This window comes from Panthera leo, chromosome D2, assembly GCF_018350215.1.
Source record: "Panthera leo isolate Ple1 chromosome D2, P.leo_Ple1_pat1.1, whole genome shotgun sequence".
In the NCBI taxonomy this organism is placed as follows: Eukaryota; Metazoa; Chordata; class Mammalia; order Carnivora; family Felidae; genus Panthera; species Panthera leo.
Genome location: NC_056689.1, coordinates 12,563,267 through 12,581,431, shown reverse-complemented (window position 1 = coordinate 12,581,431; position 18,165 = coordinate 12,563,267). Strand labels below are relative to the sequence as shown.

The 18,165-nt window shown below is 47.2% G+C and overlaps 1 protein-coding gene across 1 annotated transcript in view; it reads right to left on the bottom strand.

The window, feature by feature from the left end:
* Positions 1–17,689, bottom strand: part of NID1 (nidogen 1) — an 83,202-nt gene extending 65,513 nt beyond the window's left edge. Inside the window, exon 1 of the mRNA XM_042908467.1 lies at positions 16,874–17,689. Coding sequence (XP_042764401.1) covers positions 16,874–17,098 — 225 coding nt within the window. The 5' untranslated portion in view covers positions 17,099–17,689. The remainder of the gene's footprint in view (positions 1–16,873) is intronic.
* Between the last annotated feature and the right edge of the window lie 476 nt (positions 17,690–18,165).

The window sequence follows — 18,165 nt, the reverse complement described above, 5'->3', positions numbered from 1 at the left end:
GCCATTGAAGCACCCTGGGTGGCTCAGTCAGTCAAGCGTCCGACTTCGGCTCAGGTCATGATCTCACAATCTGTGGGTTCAAGCCCCGTGTCGGGCTCTGTGCTGACAGCTCAGAGCCTGGAGCTTGCTTCGGATTCTGGGTCTCCCTCTCTCTCTGCCCTTCCTCTGCTCACGCTTTGTCTCTCTCTCTCTCTCTCTCTCTCTCAAAAATAAATAAATATTAAAGAAAAAAAGTGACTCCTTCAATGGGGTCTTTCTTTGACTTTATTTGATTCTGACTGGTTTGGTTCTTGGATGCCATGGCTCCAAAGAGCACTCTAGACATTGGGAATTATCTTCCTTATAATAATCATAGTAGTCTCCCCAAAACACTGTGTTTTCTCAGAAGCTTTAAATGCATGTTTACGGCCGCTAGCCACCAAGCAGATGATCTTCCTAACACTAAATCATCAGAAAAGAAACAAAGAGAATAACTGACTTAAGGAATGTGAGCCCAAAGTCATGACCTGCAAATGCCCCAGATAGATGCAGCAGAAAGGCATACTGACCTATGAATACCACGTGGAGGCCGCGGCAAACGGAGGATGAGGCAATAAAACCTGCACGACCTCAAGAGCTGGGAGAAGCATAATGCCTTAAAATCTGATCACATCTCTCAGGCTGAGAGCCTGATCAAAAGGGGAGAATTGCCAGTGGGGTGCTTGGGTGGCTCAGTCAGTTAAACGTCTGGCTCTTGATATCAGCCCAGGTCATAATCTCATGGTTCATGGGTTCGAGCCTCACATCGGGCTCTGTGCTGACAGCACAGAGTCTGCTTGGACTTCTCTCTCTCTTTCTCTCTCTCTGCCCCTCCCCCAACTTGCATGCTCTCTCAAAATAGACGAACAAACTTTTTAAAAAGGGGGAGAATTGTTAAGAACAAAACAAAACAAAAAAACCCACAAGACAACAAGCCCCAGTGGAGTCGCTTATGCTAAGCTCCACATCACCAAACCAAGACTTGACTTAATTACAGTTTCAGCTCTCCCCAAAATGGAATCAGAAGCCAGTCAATCAGGAATTGCCTGATCAGCACTAGCTAGGTCATCTGCCCTCCAGACAGACCCCTACCATCCCGTAAAAGGAAACGGACTGGGCCATAACCAATCCATTTTCCGCCTAGCATAAAAGTTCCTTGTTCCTGCTCCCTTCTGGCTAGGAAAGTCTTCCATTTTGTACAGCTCCTCAGAGCTCATTTCTACCTGCTAGGTATGGATGCGGTCCAATGCCAATTGATTTTTGTTCAAGTAAACTCTCGGTTTACCTTCAAACACAGTTCTTACCTTGGGGCCCCAACTCAGGTGCCCTGACTCCCAATGGCACCAGCACATTCCTTGCTGTAGATTATGTGGTGTCTAAAGGGGGTGTCTCTTGATCAGATGGGGGCCCCACGTGTGGGGTGACGATCAGGTAGAAGCCCACCTGAAAACATCCCCCTGAGGGAGAACGAAGGAGACAGAAGTTTACTGAATCCAACACAAGGGCGTGGTGGGCAGGACAGCAGAGGAGAGGTGGTCTGTAAGGAGGCAGTGGGAGGGGGCTGCTCTTAAGGAGGGAAGGCGAGGCGGTATGGCGATGGATGGAATTCTCCCTCTTTTGGTAACTGTGCCTAATTGTTAGTAGCCCCTTGATCAGAGCCGAGGGCCTGTCTGTAGTCAGCCATGTGGTCAGTGTGTCCCTCTCTGCATTCCATTGCTCAAGCCTGTTTGCCTAAAAATGGCCTCCACAGGTTACACCACAAAACTCTTATGGACTGAATGTATTCCTGAGAAAGGCTGACTGAATTATTGACAGAGTAATAATAATAATAATAATAATAACAACAACTGTAATAAATAATGTAATATTATTGTCTATACCACTTCTTTATTGAAACCAGCTACTTTCAGTACATTGACCGATGTAAATATTGCCCTGAAATCTTATTTACAGTTCACACTGGGAAAAAGAAGTTCCTTTAGCAAAGTTAAACTTCAGCTCAGTGTGTTACTAGCACAACTTAATGCCCCCTTTAAAGAACGTATCTAATGCTTAGGTGGCTCAGTCGGTTAAGCGTCTGACTCTTGATTTTGATCTCAGCTCAGGTCTTGATTTCAGGATCCTGAGTTCAAGCCCCAAACGGGGCTCCATGCTGGGCGTGTGGAGGGAGGGAGGGAGGCAGGTAGGGAGGAAGGAAGGAAGGAAATATCTAGGGGCGCCAGGCTGGCTCTGTCAGTGGAGTGTGTGACTCTTGATCTCAGGATCGCGAGTTCAATCCCCATGTTGGGTGTAGAGCTTATTTTAAAAAACAAACAAATAAATAAAAATCTAAAAAATAAAGAATGTACCTATTCACCCACTCCAAGGAACACACCAAACAATAGGCTCTTCATCCATTTGCACAGCGCAGAACAAGTCGCTTACATCACAAAACACCCCAGGGTGAAATGCCCAGCACCACATGGCTAACAGCTGGAGCCACTTAACGTACAATTGTTTCAACTCAGCTGACATTATGAAGAGGTAGACAGAGCAACTATTCCCCATTTAAAAAAGCACTTCCTGTTTCATGTTTGTTCCTCTGTGAAGACAGACAGCATGAATCAGTGGAGAAAGTCTAAATGCAGACACCCAATAAATAACATGTTAAATTCCTTACATTCAAATGCACAGGGAAGAAGCTGAAACAACCATCTCTTGAGGCTTAAATGAGCCTAGTAGTGATCCCCAGGGCAGAAGGCAGCCTATGATTGTTGGGGAAAGCCCTCTCCAAAACAGATGTGGTTAAGAATACTGGAGGGTAGGCACAAATAAGAAACAAATGCGGTCCTTTTCCAAATGCAAATTGTTGTAATCAGTTGTACTGAGAAGACAATGAAATTGCATGCAGTTGCAAAAGCAAACTCCATGGGTGGGAGAAAGTGGGAATTTAAGGTAAAATTATTTGGGGTAAAGAAGGGAAAGGCAACAAACACAGACTGTCTGCCAACTCAGGAGTCCTTTACTACAGCTGTCCGCAGTTTTAAAAATTTAATACGACCATACTTCTTTTCACATACATAAAAAAGACAAGCAAATGGGACATAATTTAGTTTAATGTCATAGCCAGTAAGTGATGGAACCAAGATTTGAACTCACATTTGCTGGCATCCATAACCTCTGCTCTTTCTCTTGTATTTGCTGGCTACTTGGGAAGACTTGTAAGCCACAGTGGAAGTTGCAAAGCTTCATGGGATAGCTTCATGGATAAAGACTGGATAGCTAGAAAAAACTAAGAAACTAAAAGGGCCTAAGGAAAGGAAAACTTGATAAAGAAGTCCAGGAAAAAGCCAAGCCCGTAATACAATCGAGGAGGAGGTTGACTGATTTTAAGTCGAGGGCAAAAAAGGGATCTATGGCCTTACCCCCTTCTGTGGTACTTTACAAAGCATTTTTATTCCAGTTACCTGATTAAATCTAGTAAAGCAGGCATTAATATCATCTTCATTCTTCACGTGAGAAAAAATGAGTTTCAGTTTATAGGTCTTGCCTAAGATCACACACTAGGAGTGCCAGAACAAAACTCTTGAGTCCAAATTGCAGATCTTTTCCATTAACCCCACTGAGCCAGAGAAATGGCTCTGGCTTGAATTAGAAATAAAAATAAAAGTCTTCACACATAAAAATAAGGGACAACCTAGGGGTAATAGTTAAGAGATTTGCCAGTGGTTTCAATTTAATCCAGTTAATGTCTAATGGGAGACTTTGGATCAGTTACCCATCTCTTCTGCAGGGAATTTCTACCTGAGATTACCTTCCAATATTTAAAAATGGTCAGGGTCTTTAAATGTTCACTTCTAGTGTGTCTATCAAAAAAGAGGTAGAAATGTGCCTCAGCAGTCCAGAATAGGAGCCAGTCAGGGAAGGGAGAAGGGCTGGTCTAAACTCTCAGTCACTGGGGAGAAGCATGCTCTTCTTTGACACCCTAGAGATCAATATCAGAAGTTTCCCTGTGGCAACTGGAGCCCCAGAAACTCCCCTAATTTGGATTACACCAGCCCCTTAATTTGAACGCCAATCCCTTCATTTGAACATTAGAAATGATAAAGAAAGAATTAAGTATCCATCTGCCTTTCCAGAATGGACCATATGTCAATATCACCCCAAAGCCCCAGTTGATGAGGGAAAGCTACTCTTTACAAAGAAGTATGCCGGCTAGTAAGTATACAAAGAATTATAGAGGGGCGCCTGGGTGGCTCAGCCAGCTGAGCATCCGACTCTTGATTTTGGCTCAGGTCATGATCTCAGGGTTGTGAGATCTAGCCCTGTGCCTGCACTGAATGCAGAACCTGCTTAAGGACACTCTCTAAATAAATAAATAAATAAATAAATAAATAAAGGGGAGCCTGGGTGGCTCAGTCGGTTAAGTGTCTGACTTCGGCTCAGGTCATGATCTCACAGTTCATGAGTTCAAGCCCCGCGTCGGGCTCTGCTGACAGCTCAGAGCCTGGAGCCTGCTTCAGATTCTGTGTCTCCCTCTCTCTCTCTGCCCCTCCCCCAATCATGCTCTGTCTCTCTCTCTCTCAAAAATGAATAAACATTAAAAATTTTTTTTTTCATAAATAAATAAATAATATAGAAAGAATGATAGAAAGAAACAAGCAAACCAGAAAACAAACTAAAATACGACTTGGCAACCCTTCATTTAATAGCTGAGTCAGGCAATGATCATCAATGGATGCTAAGCATTAGTTGAAAGGTTGGTGGGAAAGGGGTCCCCTCCATAAGACCAAAGTATCACCCCATAGCTTGCTTGCTGTTCACAAGGGAAAAAAACATGACTTGACAGACATGATTTCGCTGTCATCTCCTTATCAGCAGCAGATAGTACAGCAATAACCACGTTATCACTTGCCTCCTGATGTTATACAGTATGTCACAACTTCATTCATGAAGGACTCTTGTTAAATAATCTTTAGCCTACTCTATAATAAAAATACAAATATCCTCAATAAAAAAATGAGTAAAGGATTTGGATAAATGTTTCTCCAAAGAATATATATAAATGGCCAATAAGCACATGAAAAGGTGCTCCACATCATTAGCCATTAGGGAAATGCGTATCAAAACCGTAGTGAGATAGCACTTGACACCCACTAAGTTGGGTAGAATCACAAAGTCAGATAATAAGAAGTGTTGACAAAAGATGAGAAACTGGAACCCTCCATACATTGCTAGTGGGCACGTAAAATGGTGCAGCCACGTTGGAAAACAGTTTGATAGTTCCCCCAAAATGTTAAACAGTTACCACGTGACCTAGTGCTGGGAGGAGAAGTTTTCCTCCACCCTTAAAGGTTCTTCTGGCTGGTCTAAGAATTAAATTGACACGAAACAGATTAACAGGAGAAAACCACATTTAGTTTCAAATGTACAGGAACACCACATGCATGGGGCATTCCAAGACAGGAAGGTAAAATGAGGCATATATGTTTATCTTGAGCTAGGGAATGAGATGGAAGAGTAAGGCAATTCACGGGGTGATAAGAGCAGATTTTTCATAATCAGAGGTTTGCCCTGCCACATTGATGGGTCACTCGGGTAAAACTTATCTCTGATAAAAACTCTCATCCTGGGAAAAACCCCCAACTGACATTCATTAGGTAGTTAAGGGAGGTGCAAATGTTTTCAGCCCACTAGGTCTTGATCACTTTCAGCGCAAAATAACCCACATGCTCAAGTGGCATACTTTATGGAGACTTCTTTTGAACCCCTTCACTTGCAATTCCAGATCTCACGACAGATTCAGGAGAACTGAAAGCAGATGTCCACACACAAACTTGTACACAAACATTTACAGCAGTATTATTCATAAACAGTCAAAAAAAAAAACAAAAAAAACAAAAAAAGAGAGAAACAATCTGGATGTCCATTAACTTATGAGTGGACAAATAAACAACAATATTAGTCGTGGAAGAATAAAGTACCAATCTATGTTGAGACATGGAGGAACCCTGAAAATGTTATGCCAAGTGAAAAAAGCCAGTAACAAAAGATCACATATAGTATGATTCCACTTGTGTGAAATGTCCACAACAGGTAAATCCATAGAAACAGACAGTAGATTAGTGGTTGCTAAGGATCAGGGATGTAGGGGAGCAGGGAGGAGATGGGATGTGACTGCTAAAAGATATGAGGTTTGTTTTGAGGGGAATCAAAATATTCCATAGTTAGAGGTGATGGTCGCACAATTTCCTGAATATACTAAAAATCACTGAATCGTATACTTTAAAGGGGTGAATTTTATAGTATGTGAATTATATCTCAATAAAGCTGGTATTTAAAAAAATCAAGGAGGTATATAAAATCAGGGGGTAGTTGTATATACACGTATGTTTGTAATTTGTGAATCTCTCTGCAAGGAGATAAAAAAACAACTCATGAATAGTGATTGTCTCTAGGGAGGGCAGTATGGGGCTGGAGGCCAGGGTGGGAAGATTTCCCTGTTCTCTGTTTTTACAATTTTCTTTTAACCATTCGCATTGTCTTCCTATTTCCAAAATTAGTTTTAAAATAAAATTCTACATGCTTTCTAAAGAAAAAAAATTTTAACCTGAATTATTTTTAAGATTGCCAGTTTTCAGAAAATACAGGGATGGAATAACATACATAGAAATGGTCATTACATTACATTACATTACACAGAAATGGTCAAATGCAGAAGGTGGGACAACAGGCAGTGATTCTTGAATAGGCTGATGACTCAAAAGGGGGAGGTCAAGATTAAAACAGACTACAGAGATGCAGTCAAATGTAATGCTTGTCTTTCTTTAAACCCATCTGAGTAAGTCTAGCTATAAAGGAAAGCTTTGGGAACATTGGACAGCTGTGATATGGACTGGATACAAACGGATAATAGGGAATTACTATTGATTTTGTTATGTATGATAATAGTAGGCTGGCTATATAGGGAAATGCTCTTTTCATTTTAGGAATGGACACTAAAATAGTGATGTAAGTCACAAGGACTGTAATTTACTTTGGATACATCAGCAAAGGGAAATTAACGAAATAAATAGGGAAAACGGCTCACAACTGTTACATTTAGGTAATGTGCCTATGGGTGCTCATGATATTTTCTCCCTTTTATGTGTGTGTTTGAAACATTTATAATTAAAAATTAAATAAAAGAAAAAAATTTACCTGAGGACAAAAGCAGTTTAGAGACTTGCTCTCTAGGGGCTAAGAACCAACTTTTCTCACAAGTAATGCAGTGGTGAGTGGGGTCACGCAGGGGTGGGTAGTGCAGTGCACTGGCGGGTAATCTGATCAGTGTGAGTGGGGTCACACAGGGGCGAGTAGTGCAGGCAGTGGCGGGTAATCTGATCAGTGGTGAGTGGGGTCACGCAGGGGTGGGTAGTGCAGTGGCGGGTAATCTAATCAGTGGTGAGTGGGGTCACGCAGGGGCGAGTAGTGCAGGCAGTGGCGGGTAACCTGATCAGTGGTGAGTGGGGTCACGTGGGGGTGGGTAGTGCAGTGCAGTGGTGGGTAATCTGATTAGTGGTGAGTGGGGTCACGCAGGGGTGGGTAGTGCAGTACAATGGCAGGTAATCTGATCAGTGGTGAGTGGGGTCACGCAGGGGTGGGTAGTGCAGTGCAGTGGTGGGTAATCTGATTAGTGGTGAGTGGGGTCACGCAGGGGTGGGTAGTGCAGTACAATGGCAGGTAATCTGATCAGTGGTGAGTGGGGTCACGCAGGGGTGGGTAGTGCAGTGGCGGGTAATCTGATCAGTGGTGAGTGGGGTCACGTAGGGGTGGGTAGTGTCATGCCCTAGTGAGCTTCATGAGAGCAGAAACCATGTGTGATGCCACTCATCACAGCTGCCCCATAAACCCAGCCCAAAAGTCTATACAGAACAGGGACTGATAAGATACTGTCAAATTGAAGGGGTTTGGGATGAAGGTAGGGTTCGCAGCTGACACCCAAGAAAGAATTCTTGAAGACGTCTTTGGTGCGAAAAGGCGATTGTATTAAAGCATGGGGACAGGACCCATGGGCAGAAAAAGCTGACAGGTAACTGATTATATACCTTCAGGTTGGGAGGGGGTTAGGTAAGTCTCTGAAGTATTTTGGAAGCAACGTTTCCAGGAACTTGAGGCGCTAGGTGCTGTTAGGAAAACGCCATTTATCACCACTTAGTAAAACCTCAGTCATGAGACCCTTCAGATGGATACCAGGGGCCATAAGCTTGGAGTATGATTGCCAGCATACATCTTGGGGGATTTGAGATAAAGGAAGTTTCCAAAGGAATTGTATGTTAAAGCAGACTCACAGGATCCTGAGGGGTCAAGATAATGTTAAGCCAAGATCCCCTTTTGCCCCAGCAAAGTGTCATCATCAGGGCAGCTGAGCTCCTAGAGGGAGGTCACCCTGCCTGTTTCAAGCACTTGTCTATGGGCTGTAGGCTGTAAGAGAATTTAATTTTTCATTTGCTTTAGTTTCCCACATCACCATGCAAGCCCTTAAACCCCTTTCCTTTGTTCTTGGGTAGCCAGGAGTCTCCGGGGAATATCACACATATTCCACGTGGGGAGGGAGGGGGCCAGCCTGTATTTTTCCCTCGGCTCGCATAATACTTCCTCATCAAAATGAATAAATGCAGAAAGGAAAGGAAGAACGTGCTGTCTTACATGGCATAGTATAAAGACCGCGGAACTCAAGAGTCGGAAGATCCAAGTTCAAGTTCCAGCTCATACTTATGAACTGAGTGAACCATGACAAGTCCCTTAGCTGCACGTGGCAGTTTCCTCCCCTACGATACAAAGCTCATCCCATGCTGCACCTGAGCCACCCTGCAAAGCGGCATGTCTCAAGTGAGCTAGCACAGGAGCAGGCCTCCTTGTTCCCACCTTCCAAATGGGTCTGGAACCCACCGCCCTCATCCACACACCGCCTCTCCTCTGGCCCCTGGCAGCAGGCCTCTCTGGCTCTGAAATTCACTCTCTCTCCTCCACCTTGCCCCCCAAAATCCTCTGGCTGGAAGGCAGCGTAATTTTTTAAAAACTTTTAAAAACCAGACTACTTACAAGGGAAAATGTCAACACACACAGAACAGCGTAACGAACATCCATATACTCATCAATCAGCTCCCACAATTACCAATAGGCTCCACTTTCCGTTTTACCAATTCCTCCCACGCATGAGCATATTTTTTTTTTGAAATCTTTTAAATGAAATCTCAGACATCAAATTATTTCACCTGTCAATATTTCCATATGTATCTCTTCTAGAAGAGCAGTATGTGTCAAAGATGTCCTTTTATGGCCACTTTGTTTCAATCAGGACACGACAAGGTGCTCCCCCTGGCATTTGGTTCACATGTCTCTTAAACCTAATCTTTTAATCTATAGGCTTCTCCCCCTCACGCTTCTTCTCCCGTGCTGTCTTTTCCCAGCTCTGGGCTGATGGCTCAGAGCCTGGAGCCTGCTTCCGATTCTGTGTCTCCCTCTCTCTCTGCCCCTCCCCCATTCATGCTCTGTCTTTAAAGAAAGTGGGAATCTTTTAGAAATAAATCATGTGACTCATCTGCTTAGAAATGTCTAACGGCATCCCGCTGATGATAAATGCCTAGGGTTCATTCATTCATTCATTCATTCAGTAAATCATAACAGAGCACCCACTATGTGCCACAGGCCACTAGTAGATGGGGGAAATGCGGGTGAATATGGCAGACCCTGCCTTCACAGGGCTCAGATTCTAGTGGAAAAGAGAGCCAACAAACAGGTAAACTAATAAACGAACAACCTGGTTTTAGATGGTGATGCATGCCATGATGTAAATAAGACAGCATGCCGAAAAAAAAAAAATCACAAATGGGGGTCTGCGTGTGAGCAGAGGCTGCACAACAGGAAGGCGTAGCCACAGAACAGCGGGGCCTTGTGTCCCAGGCAGAGGGAAACCAAGCACCAAGCATGACAAGCTGGCTGTGGTGGGGAGAGAAAGCAAGCTGGTGTGGCCGGAGCCTGGCTGGTGAGAACAGGGTGAGGGATGGGGGCAGAGACACCTGCTGGACAGGGCCACAGGAGGCTTTGGGAGCGTGATGGGAAGTCTGGATGTCGTGGAGAGCGAGGGAAACCTTGCGAGGGTTTCTGACCTGGGGGTGACAAGGTCTGATATAGCTCTCCAGGGTCTGGGGCCACTGCCCTAGCTCACAGTGCCTTGCATTCCTGTGACATTACACACAAATTTTCTCTACACTCATGGTCTCATGCACAGTAACGTGCACGGTCCTGCCCACCTGCCATTTTCACAGGCCTCGCCTCTACTCATCCTGTAGTTCCAGCAGGGTTGGGAAGGTTCTCCTGACCCCTCCATCTGGCTCAGGTGCCATCACGGTATCTGGACTTCTCTTTCATAGCACTTGTCACAGGGGCAACTGGTCAATTATGGGTATAATCATTGGTTCAATGTCTGCCTTCCCCAGCAGACTATAAGCTGAGAACAGAAACTGATCTTGTTTCAATCTGTATCTCCGACGCCTAGCACCATGCCTCGCATATTAGGCAATAAACTGTTTGCTGAGTGAATGGATGGCATTATCTTCACATTGCACTGAATTTTATGAGAAAAAATATCCACTATCTTGAAATAGAAATGCACATATTCAACCCCTGGTCACTCAAAGAATATTAAAAATCTAAGATAAAATGGAGCTCCGAGATAATCTTGTCGAATCTCTTCATTTTAGAAAAAACAAGACCAGAAACAACATGAGGGTGAGAAATGAAGTGATCTGACCTCAGCTATAAGTTGGTCAACAGGGGTACCTGGCTGGCTCAATCGGTAGAGCATGTGACACTTGATCTCAGGGTCATGGGTTCAAGCCCCAAATTGGGTGTAGAGATTACTTAAAAATAAAATCTTAAAAAAAAAAAAGTTGATCACCATAATGACTCAGTTTCATTTTAGTCCCAACTGGAAATTAATAATCTTTTAAGTATTCTATTATTCAACCAGGGCCTCTGCTAGACCATGGGGCACCTTTGGGCAAATCAAATGCAGGTGTCCTTTCCTGAGTGGCCCCAGTCCCAGGCTGAGGTTGAGGGCTTGGTCAGTGGCCTGTGGGATGGGCTCCAGCTCTCACTGCCCCCTTGGTCATGGCCCTTGTGCAGCAAACAACCTGTAGACCCTAGGCGCTGGCCCTGGGCTCAACCAACAGATTCATAAACTTCCCATGTGCCAGTAAGCGTGTCCCTTCTATGGATAACAGCAATGGGAATAGGACCTGATCTCTGGGAGCGGGGCGGGCCACCTCTCGACTAAGGATGGGACCCTGAATGCCCTCCTAGCAAACTGGGGCCACTGCTCTGGGCTGCCACCTCCAAGGAAAGTCATGGGACTATGTTGGACATGGAGAAACACCTATTTAACTTGAAGTTTTCTGTGAAAGAGCTTAAAAGAAATGTCAAACACGATTAAGAAGGAGAGGCTGAGGGGCGCCTGGGTGGCTCAGTCGGTTAAGCGTCCGACTTCTGCTCAGGTCACGATCTCATGGTCTGTGAGTTCGAGCCCGGCGTCGGGCTCTGGGCTGATGGCTCAGAGCCTGGAGCCTGCTTCCGATTCTGTGTCTCCCTCTCTCTCTGCCCCTCCCCCATTCATGCTCTGTCTCTCTCTGTCTCAAAAATAAATAAAAATGTTAAAAAAAAAAAAAAAAAGAAGGAGAGGCTGAGGGATGCCTGGGTGGTTCAGTCAGTTAAGCATCTGACTCTTGGTTTTGGCTCAGGTCATGATCTCCGGTTTCATGAGGCCGAGCCCTACGTTGGGCTCTGCACTGACAGTGTGGAGCCTCCTTGGGATTCTCTCTCTCTGCCCCTCCCCCTTCACCTCTCCCTGCGTGTGCCTGCACGCGCGCTCTCTCGCTCTCTCTCTCTCAAAATAAACTAAAAAAAAAAAAAGAAAGGCTGAAAAAGCTGAGAGTAAAAAAAAAAAAAACAAAAAAAACAAAAAAACCCATTCAGAAGAGCAGCACAAATGTTTTGAGAACACAAACTGAAAATGAAATCCGCCAAAAGAACCAAGCAATTAATTTCTCGAGCAGGAGTGCTAAGGTTAATGCAGTGGGTGCAAGCGTTCAAACTGTAGGAACAACGGGCAAGAGAACGGAGGCCATGGCCATCTGGTTAAGTGGATGCTAACTGAGGGGTATGAACCTTGACAAGATTTCCGCCCTGATGGACCAACGCCAACACCAATGTGCAATGCTGGATGTTTCATTGCAGCAAATGGTAGGCACAGGAGTAGCACCACTACCCTAACAATACTGCAAAACCAAGTCCATATGCGGCTGCAAGAAATGACCCATGAAGCTGGCCTTAATGTCCACATGCAACCACCACAAGGTCAGATAGGTTCTGCAGATAGGTTGCTTCCCAGGGAACAGGATGAGCTATCACAGCCTGGCTCCTGATCAAGAGTAATTTAAAGAACAGGTGCTTCTGTTAATTTCACTTGCTTCTGAAATGTGTTGTGTGTTTATATAGATAAGTTGCACTTCAATTACTCTAAGAAAGCTGTGTATGGCCAGAAAGCTTAAATACTATTTGGATGGAATGCTTTCTCCTGCCTTGCTATACTTCCCAACGCATTAAGAAATACCAGGGAGTTTTCACCTTGACAGATTTGATGATCGGTTATGTGTAAAAGCACAGGGGCATATTTTTGTAGATGCCTTTGACAAAGCTAGCATCAGCTTGTTACATATGAGACCTCTTTTCTCAAAAGTTACATCAACTGTATAGCACCAAAGTACTACAGAATAAAGTGTAGAATAAAGGTTTGGGGCTTTTTCAAAAAAGACACAATCTCTGCTCTCAATGAAGAAGAAAGCCCGCAGTTTTAGAGCACCTTACTACATGATAAGCTGTCTGAATACATTAATTCAGTGAATGTTCACAACTCCATGAGAAAGGCAATGACGTTTCAGTTTTGCAGATGAACAAAATAAGGCTTTCAGAGGTTGGATAACTTACCCAGGGTCCACAATAAGTAAGTGGTAGAACAGAGATTCAAGCCCACACGTATTGGGCTCCAGAGACCCCACTCTTCCCACATTACCTACTGATACTCCCGTTGAACAGATTAAGTTATGTAAACATTTATCAATATACTAAGCTCCAAACCAGACAATATTGGAGTTACAGAAGAGTTCTAAGGACTGAGGGGTGAATGCAGTCTACAAGTACCGGTCAGTTAGGAAGGAGGAAGGGCCTAGAGAATGGGAGAGAATCTGAGAGGTTAAGAGATGGATAAAGTGAAAGAATGAAAGAATGAGTAAAGGGCCAAAGTGAGACATATTCTACTGTCTTAGAAGTGTTAAGACAAAGCTGGAAATGAAGCTAGAGTGGTAGGATGAGGCCCTGAATCCAGGTCAAGGAGTCCAGGGTCCTCTGAAGTCAGAATGGAGGGAGGGCACTAAAGAAATTGAACATCAGGGCACCTGGGTGACTCAGTTGGTTGAGTTTCCGACTCTCGACTTTAGCTCAGGTCCTGATCTCACAACTGGTGAGGTTGAGCTTCTCGTAGGGCTCTGGCTGACAGCATGAAGCCTGCTTGGGATTCTCTCCCTCTCTCTCTCTGCCCCTCCCTCGCTTGAGTGCACAAGTGCTCCCAAGCCCCTTCTCTCTCTCAAAAAAAAAAAAAAAAAAAAGAAAGAAAGAAAGAAAGAAAGAAAGAAAGAAAAGAAAGAAACAACACAGTTGGAAAGTGTCACTGCAACAGGACAAGAAAGATACAGATGCAAGGGCCTTCTGTGAAGGTGAAATGGGGAACTGATCACCGTGTAACTCAAGCCAATGGGCAACTCTTCAGTCCTCACCTTTTGTGCCCATTTAACCTTGGTGGTTCACTCCCTCCTCCTTAAGACACTTTCCTCATTTGGCTTCCAGGACTCCACTTCCTTTTCATTTCCTCTCAACTCACTGGCCACATCCTGTCAGTCTCCACTGCTGACTCCTCCTCTTTTCCCTGACCAGTGGAGGCTCCCTTGGACCTCTTCCCTATTTGCATATACTCCCCTGCAGGGGTCACTTTAGTTCTGTTTTAAATACCATCTATGGGCCAATGATTCCCAATTTATACCTAAAGCCTAGGCTTCTCTTCTAAATTCCTGATTCACATACCTACTCCATCCCAGACCCTTTACATTAGGTAGTATATCACCTCCTGATATATAATTTACTTACTATGTTTGCTGTTTGTTTTCTTGGTCCCACTCCCCTGCTAGAATGTAAACTCCCTGAAGATAGGATTGTTTTGTTCACTTGCATTTTGAGTGCCCTAAATAGTGCCTGGTACATAGTAGGCACTTGGAAGGTATCTGTGGAATAAATGAATACAAAGAAGGGGTAAGGCAGCCTCAAAACAGTGTAAGAACCCGCATAAGGTACTATGAACAAGGAAAACCAAGTAGTAAAAGTATCCGAGGGGAGGAGGGAGGTGAGTGATTTTCACTTTGCCGCGTGGAATCTGAAGTGACAGACGGGCATTTGGGTGGAAACATCTGGTAGGATTTTGGAATTCTGGGACCAGTGTTTATTATTATTTCTTCATCTGAAAAGGAGGAGGAGCCGTTTTGAGGATTAAATAACGTGAAACTAGCAGGTCCTCTGACACACGTGGTTATACTCACCCAATACTTTTCCTTCTCAGTGAATGTTCATATTCCTAGCCAAGTGCCCAGGACCGTGCAGACCATCTAGCTCAGACACACATCCCTGTCCATCCACCTTTTACACAGTAGATGCCCCTCGAGTCCTGGGAACGCAGCCCTCCAATCTCGGCCCTCTTTGAGGATTGCCTCCATTGAAAAACTGCTTGGCCCAGGATCACACTTCCTTCCAAGGCAGCCCTTACCTGTGACTGATCGCTGCAAGGACACAGAGGCTGAGCCCTCTCAGGCACACTGGAGACAGCTCGAGACACCCCACCTCCAGAGCTCCCAGGGAGCTGGCTGAGACCTTTGCTGGCGAATCAGCCTCTGCTCAGTTCTTCACCTCCCTGCCTCCACAAGTGTGGAAGTGAGGAGCCCTCCCCCAAGAAATAACCTGCTGGCTAATCTCCATTTCACAGTCAGCTTCCTGGGAAGCCTTGGGGGAGGGCCGGGGGGGGGGGGGGGGGGGGGTGCAGATACAACCAAGAGACCTCCGGGATTCTTTCTCACTGAAATGCAGAGTAAACCCAAATAGACCTGGAAGGTATGGCTTGACAGGAATCGTTTTTTTTCAGCAATAGATTTTCTAGGTCTTTAGAATGTAATGTGGTTAGTCTGATGCCACAAGTAAAGGAGGGCAGGAGGTCTCAAATTTAACACAGGGGTTCTGAACTTGGGGCTCATGAATAGAATTCGGTGTGTCTGTTAAGAAGGGAAAAAGAGAAATTTTATTTTTATTTTCAGTAAGTCCTAAGCGGTATTTTAGCATTTCCTTCCATTATGAATGCAGGCAACAAATCGCGGTAGTAGGAACTCTTAATGACCTTGCCACCAATAGGAGTCACTGATATTCCCATTTCACGTTTTAGTCATTGTAGGTGTCCTCAAACACTGTTCACAGTCCTCATGATCTTGAAAGTTCAGTAATTACCTGACCCTCCCCCCCCCTTATACCTTATATTTAAAATGGCTAAAAATACACACGTTACTTCATACAATTTCTAATATTTGTATCTGTATTTGAACACAACTGATTTCCTTGGCAATCCTGTGGATGTTATTCTATGTAATTAAAAAATCTTATTCTAAAAAGGGGTCCGACAGGCCTCACCAGACGGCCCACGGAAGTCAGCCAACAAGGGCAGCACTCTCTGTGGGTGGAGACTTGAAAGGCTCCTTCTTTTTAGGCAAAGCCGACAAGCTCCACGTGGGTGTTGTCCAAGGCACGGTCGGCCCGGGCCAGGCGACGAGCACAGCCATTTCAAGGGCAGGACAGGCTCCCGCCGCTGTTTGCGCTGTTCCCCCCACTTGTGGAATGCGCACAGCTTTATATGAAATCCACATGGTGCGCGGCTGGGGAAGGCGGCGGCACGGAAGGACTTTACCAAGTTGACAGCGTCCCCGGGCCCGGCCAGTTCTGAGAAGGCTCCAGAGAACTAAAGGCCACCTGGGCCCGCTCCCCCTTTGGGGCCCCCCATGGTGACAGTGCTCTGCTACAGGAAACTGGATCATCGGGTCGCCCTGTTTTCCCAGCGCTAAACTCTGGACTGAAACGAGCTCAACTGGAGAGCAGAAACATTGCCAAGACATATCCGGAGTCCACACTCACACATGCAGGCTGTCGGCTAAATTCCCGGGGCAGAGGCCGGGTTTGGCGGTCTTTTCCTGACCCGGCACCTACGGAAGTCCCAGGGCCCGCGCGCCGCCTGCGACCCAGCTCTCGCCTTTGCCCGAGTCCCACCGGACCGGGTCCCGTCCCCAAGGGAACAGGACAATAGCGAGACGCGGACCGACTTCCCGGCGGCGATGCCGCCCACAGCCGCCGGAGAGGAAACTCCGCCCGGGGTCCCGGGGTCCCGGGGTCGGGAGGGCGCGCGCGGGGCCGCGCAGACGGGACGAGCCCCCCAGACCCGCGTGCTCCTCTGGCGACAGTGGCCAGGCGGCGCGGAGACGTCGGCGGGCCCGGCGGGGGCGGGAGGCCAGGAGACCCAGCGCCGCGCCCCGCGCCCCCGCGCCCCCGCGCCCAGCGGGTCCCGGTCCCCGCCCACGACGCCCACGTCCGTCCGGCCCCGCGGGCGACCCTGCCAGCCTCGGCCTTCCTTCCGACCCCGGCTCGGCCCCCACGCCCTCCTCCCCGACGGCCCCCTCCGCCTGCCCCGGGTCGCACTCACGTAGACCGAGTTGATGTCGGATTTGTCGAAGAAGCGGAGCGCCCGCCTCAGCTCCAGGGCTGGGGAGACTTGGTCATCCCCAGCCTCCAGCTCCAGGTCCCCGTGTCCCGGGCCGAACGGAAAGAGCTCCTGGCGGCTCAGGCAGCCCCCGGGCCCCGCCAGGAGCAGCTGCAGCAGCAGCGCCCGCGTCCACGCAGCCCCGCTCCGGCGGATCGCGGCCAGCATGTTCCCGAACTGCGGTCCCGCAAACCTAGCGGCTCGGCGGACACGGCCGAGGAAGGCGGAGACGTAACCGGACGCCCCTCCGCAGCCCCTCCACGCCTCCCGCCTGCCTCCCGGCGATCCCACCCCTGGAAATAGGGGAGGGGAACAGGGGAGAGGGAGAGGGCCCCGCCCCGTCCACAGGGCGCGCCGCCGAGGCTGCCCAATGGCCGCGAGGGGGAGGGCGTGGGCGAGGGGCGACACCGAAACCCCCCGGCGGTTCCGGCAGCGTCACCCTCGACCCCTGCGGGGTCTTGGGCGCTGGTGACCCTAGGTTCCCGAAACCAGCCCGGTTGCCTCCGAAGAGCAGAGCTTGGGACTTTGCACCACTGTCCCCGGGTCAGGGCTAAGTGGGAGGGCAGGCTACGTGGAAACGCTCTGGATTCAGGAACACAGCCCAACCCAGGGCTGCTCGGGGGCGTCTGGAGGTCGGACTCACCGGGTCACGCCCCAGTTAGAGGAGGGGGTAGGTGCTGGGAATTAGCAAGCAGGGACTGGACCAGGAGCATGTTCCTGAATACATCCATCCAGATTTTCAGCGTTATTGAGTGCGGGCGGGATCCTTTGCCTGGTGATGTGGACGTTCGGCCAAACATGGGGTCCTACCCGCGAGACAAACTCACGAGTGTATAAAATAATTCAGTGTCAGGTGGGTGGGGTCCCCAAGTGATAAAGGGCAGTAGGGCCGGAATAATTGCCCAAGGAGAGCTTCCTGGGGGGATTGGGGGGTGGGAACAAACCAGGTCTTCTGGAAGGGATGGAATTTCATGAGGAGGCTGGGGAAGGGACGTTCTGGAACGTGGAGCCGCGAGTGGATTCAAGGCGCCATCCCCCAGTTGAGAATTTGGAAAAGGAAAGTTGAGAATTTGGGAGGAAGGCTTAATACCAAACCTAGAAATGTGAACTCACTCTAACACTCCCAGGACAACCATTGAGAGTTCTTGACAAAGGGAGATTAAGTGGTATCCTGACGAATGGGTTGATCATTAATTTGGCACTGGGTTGAAATAGAGATGGGACATTCAAGGCTG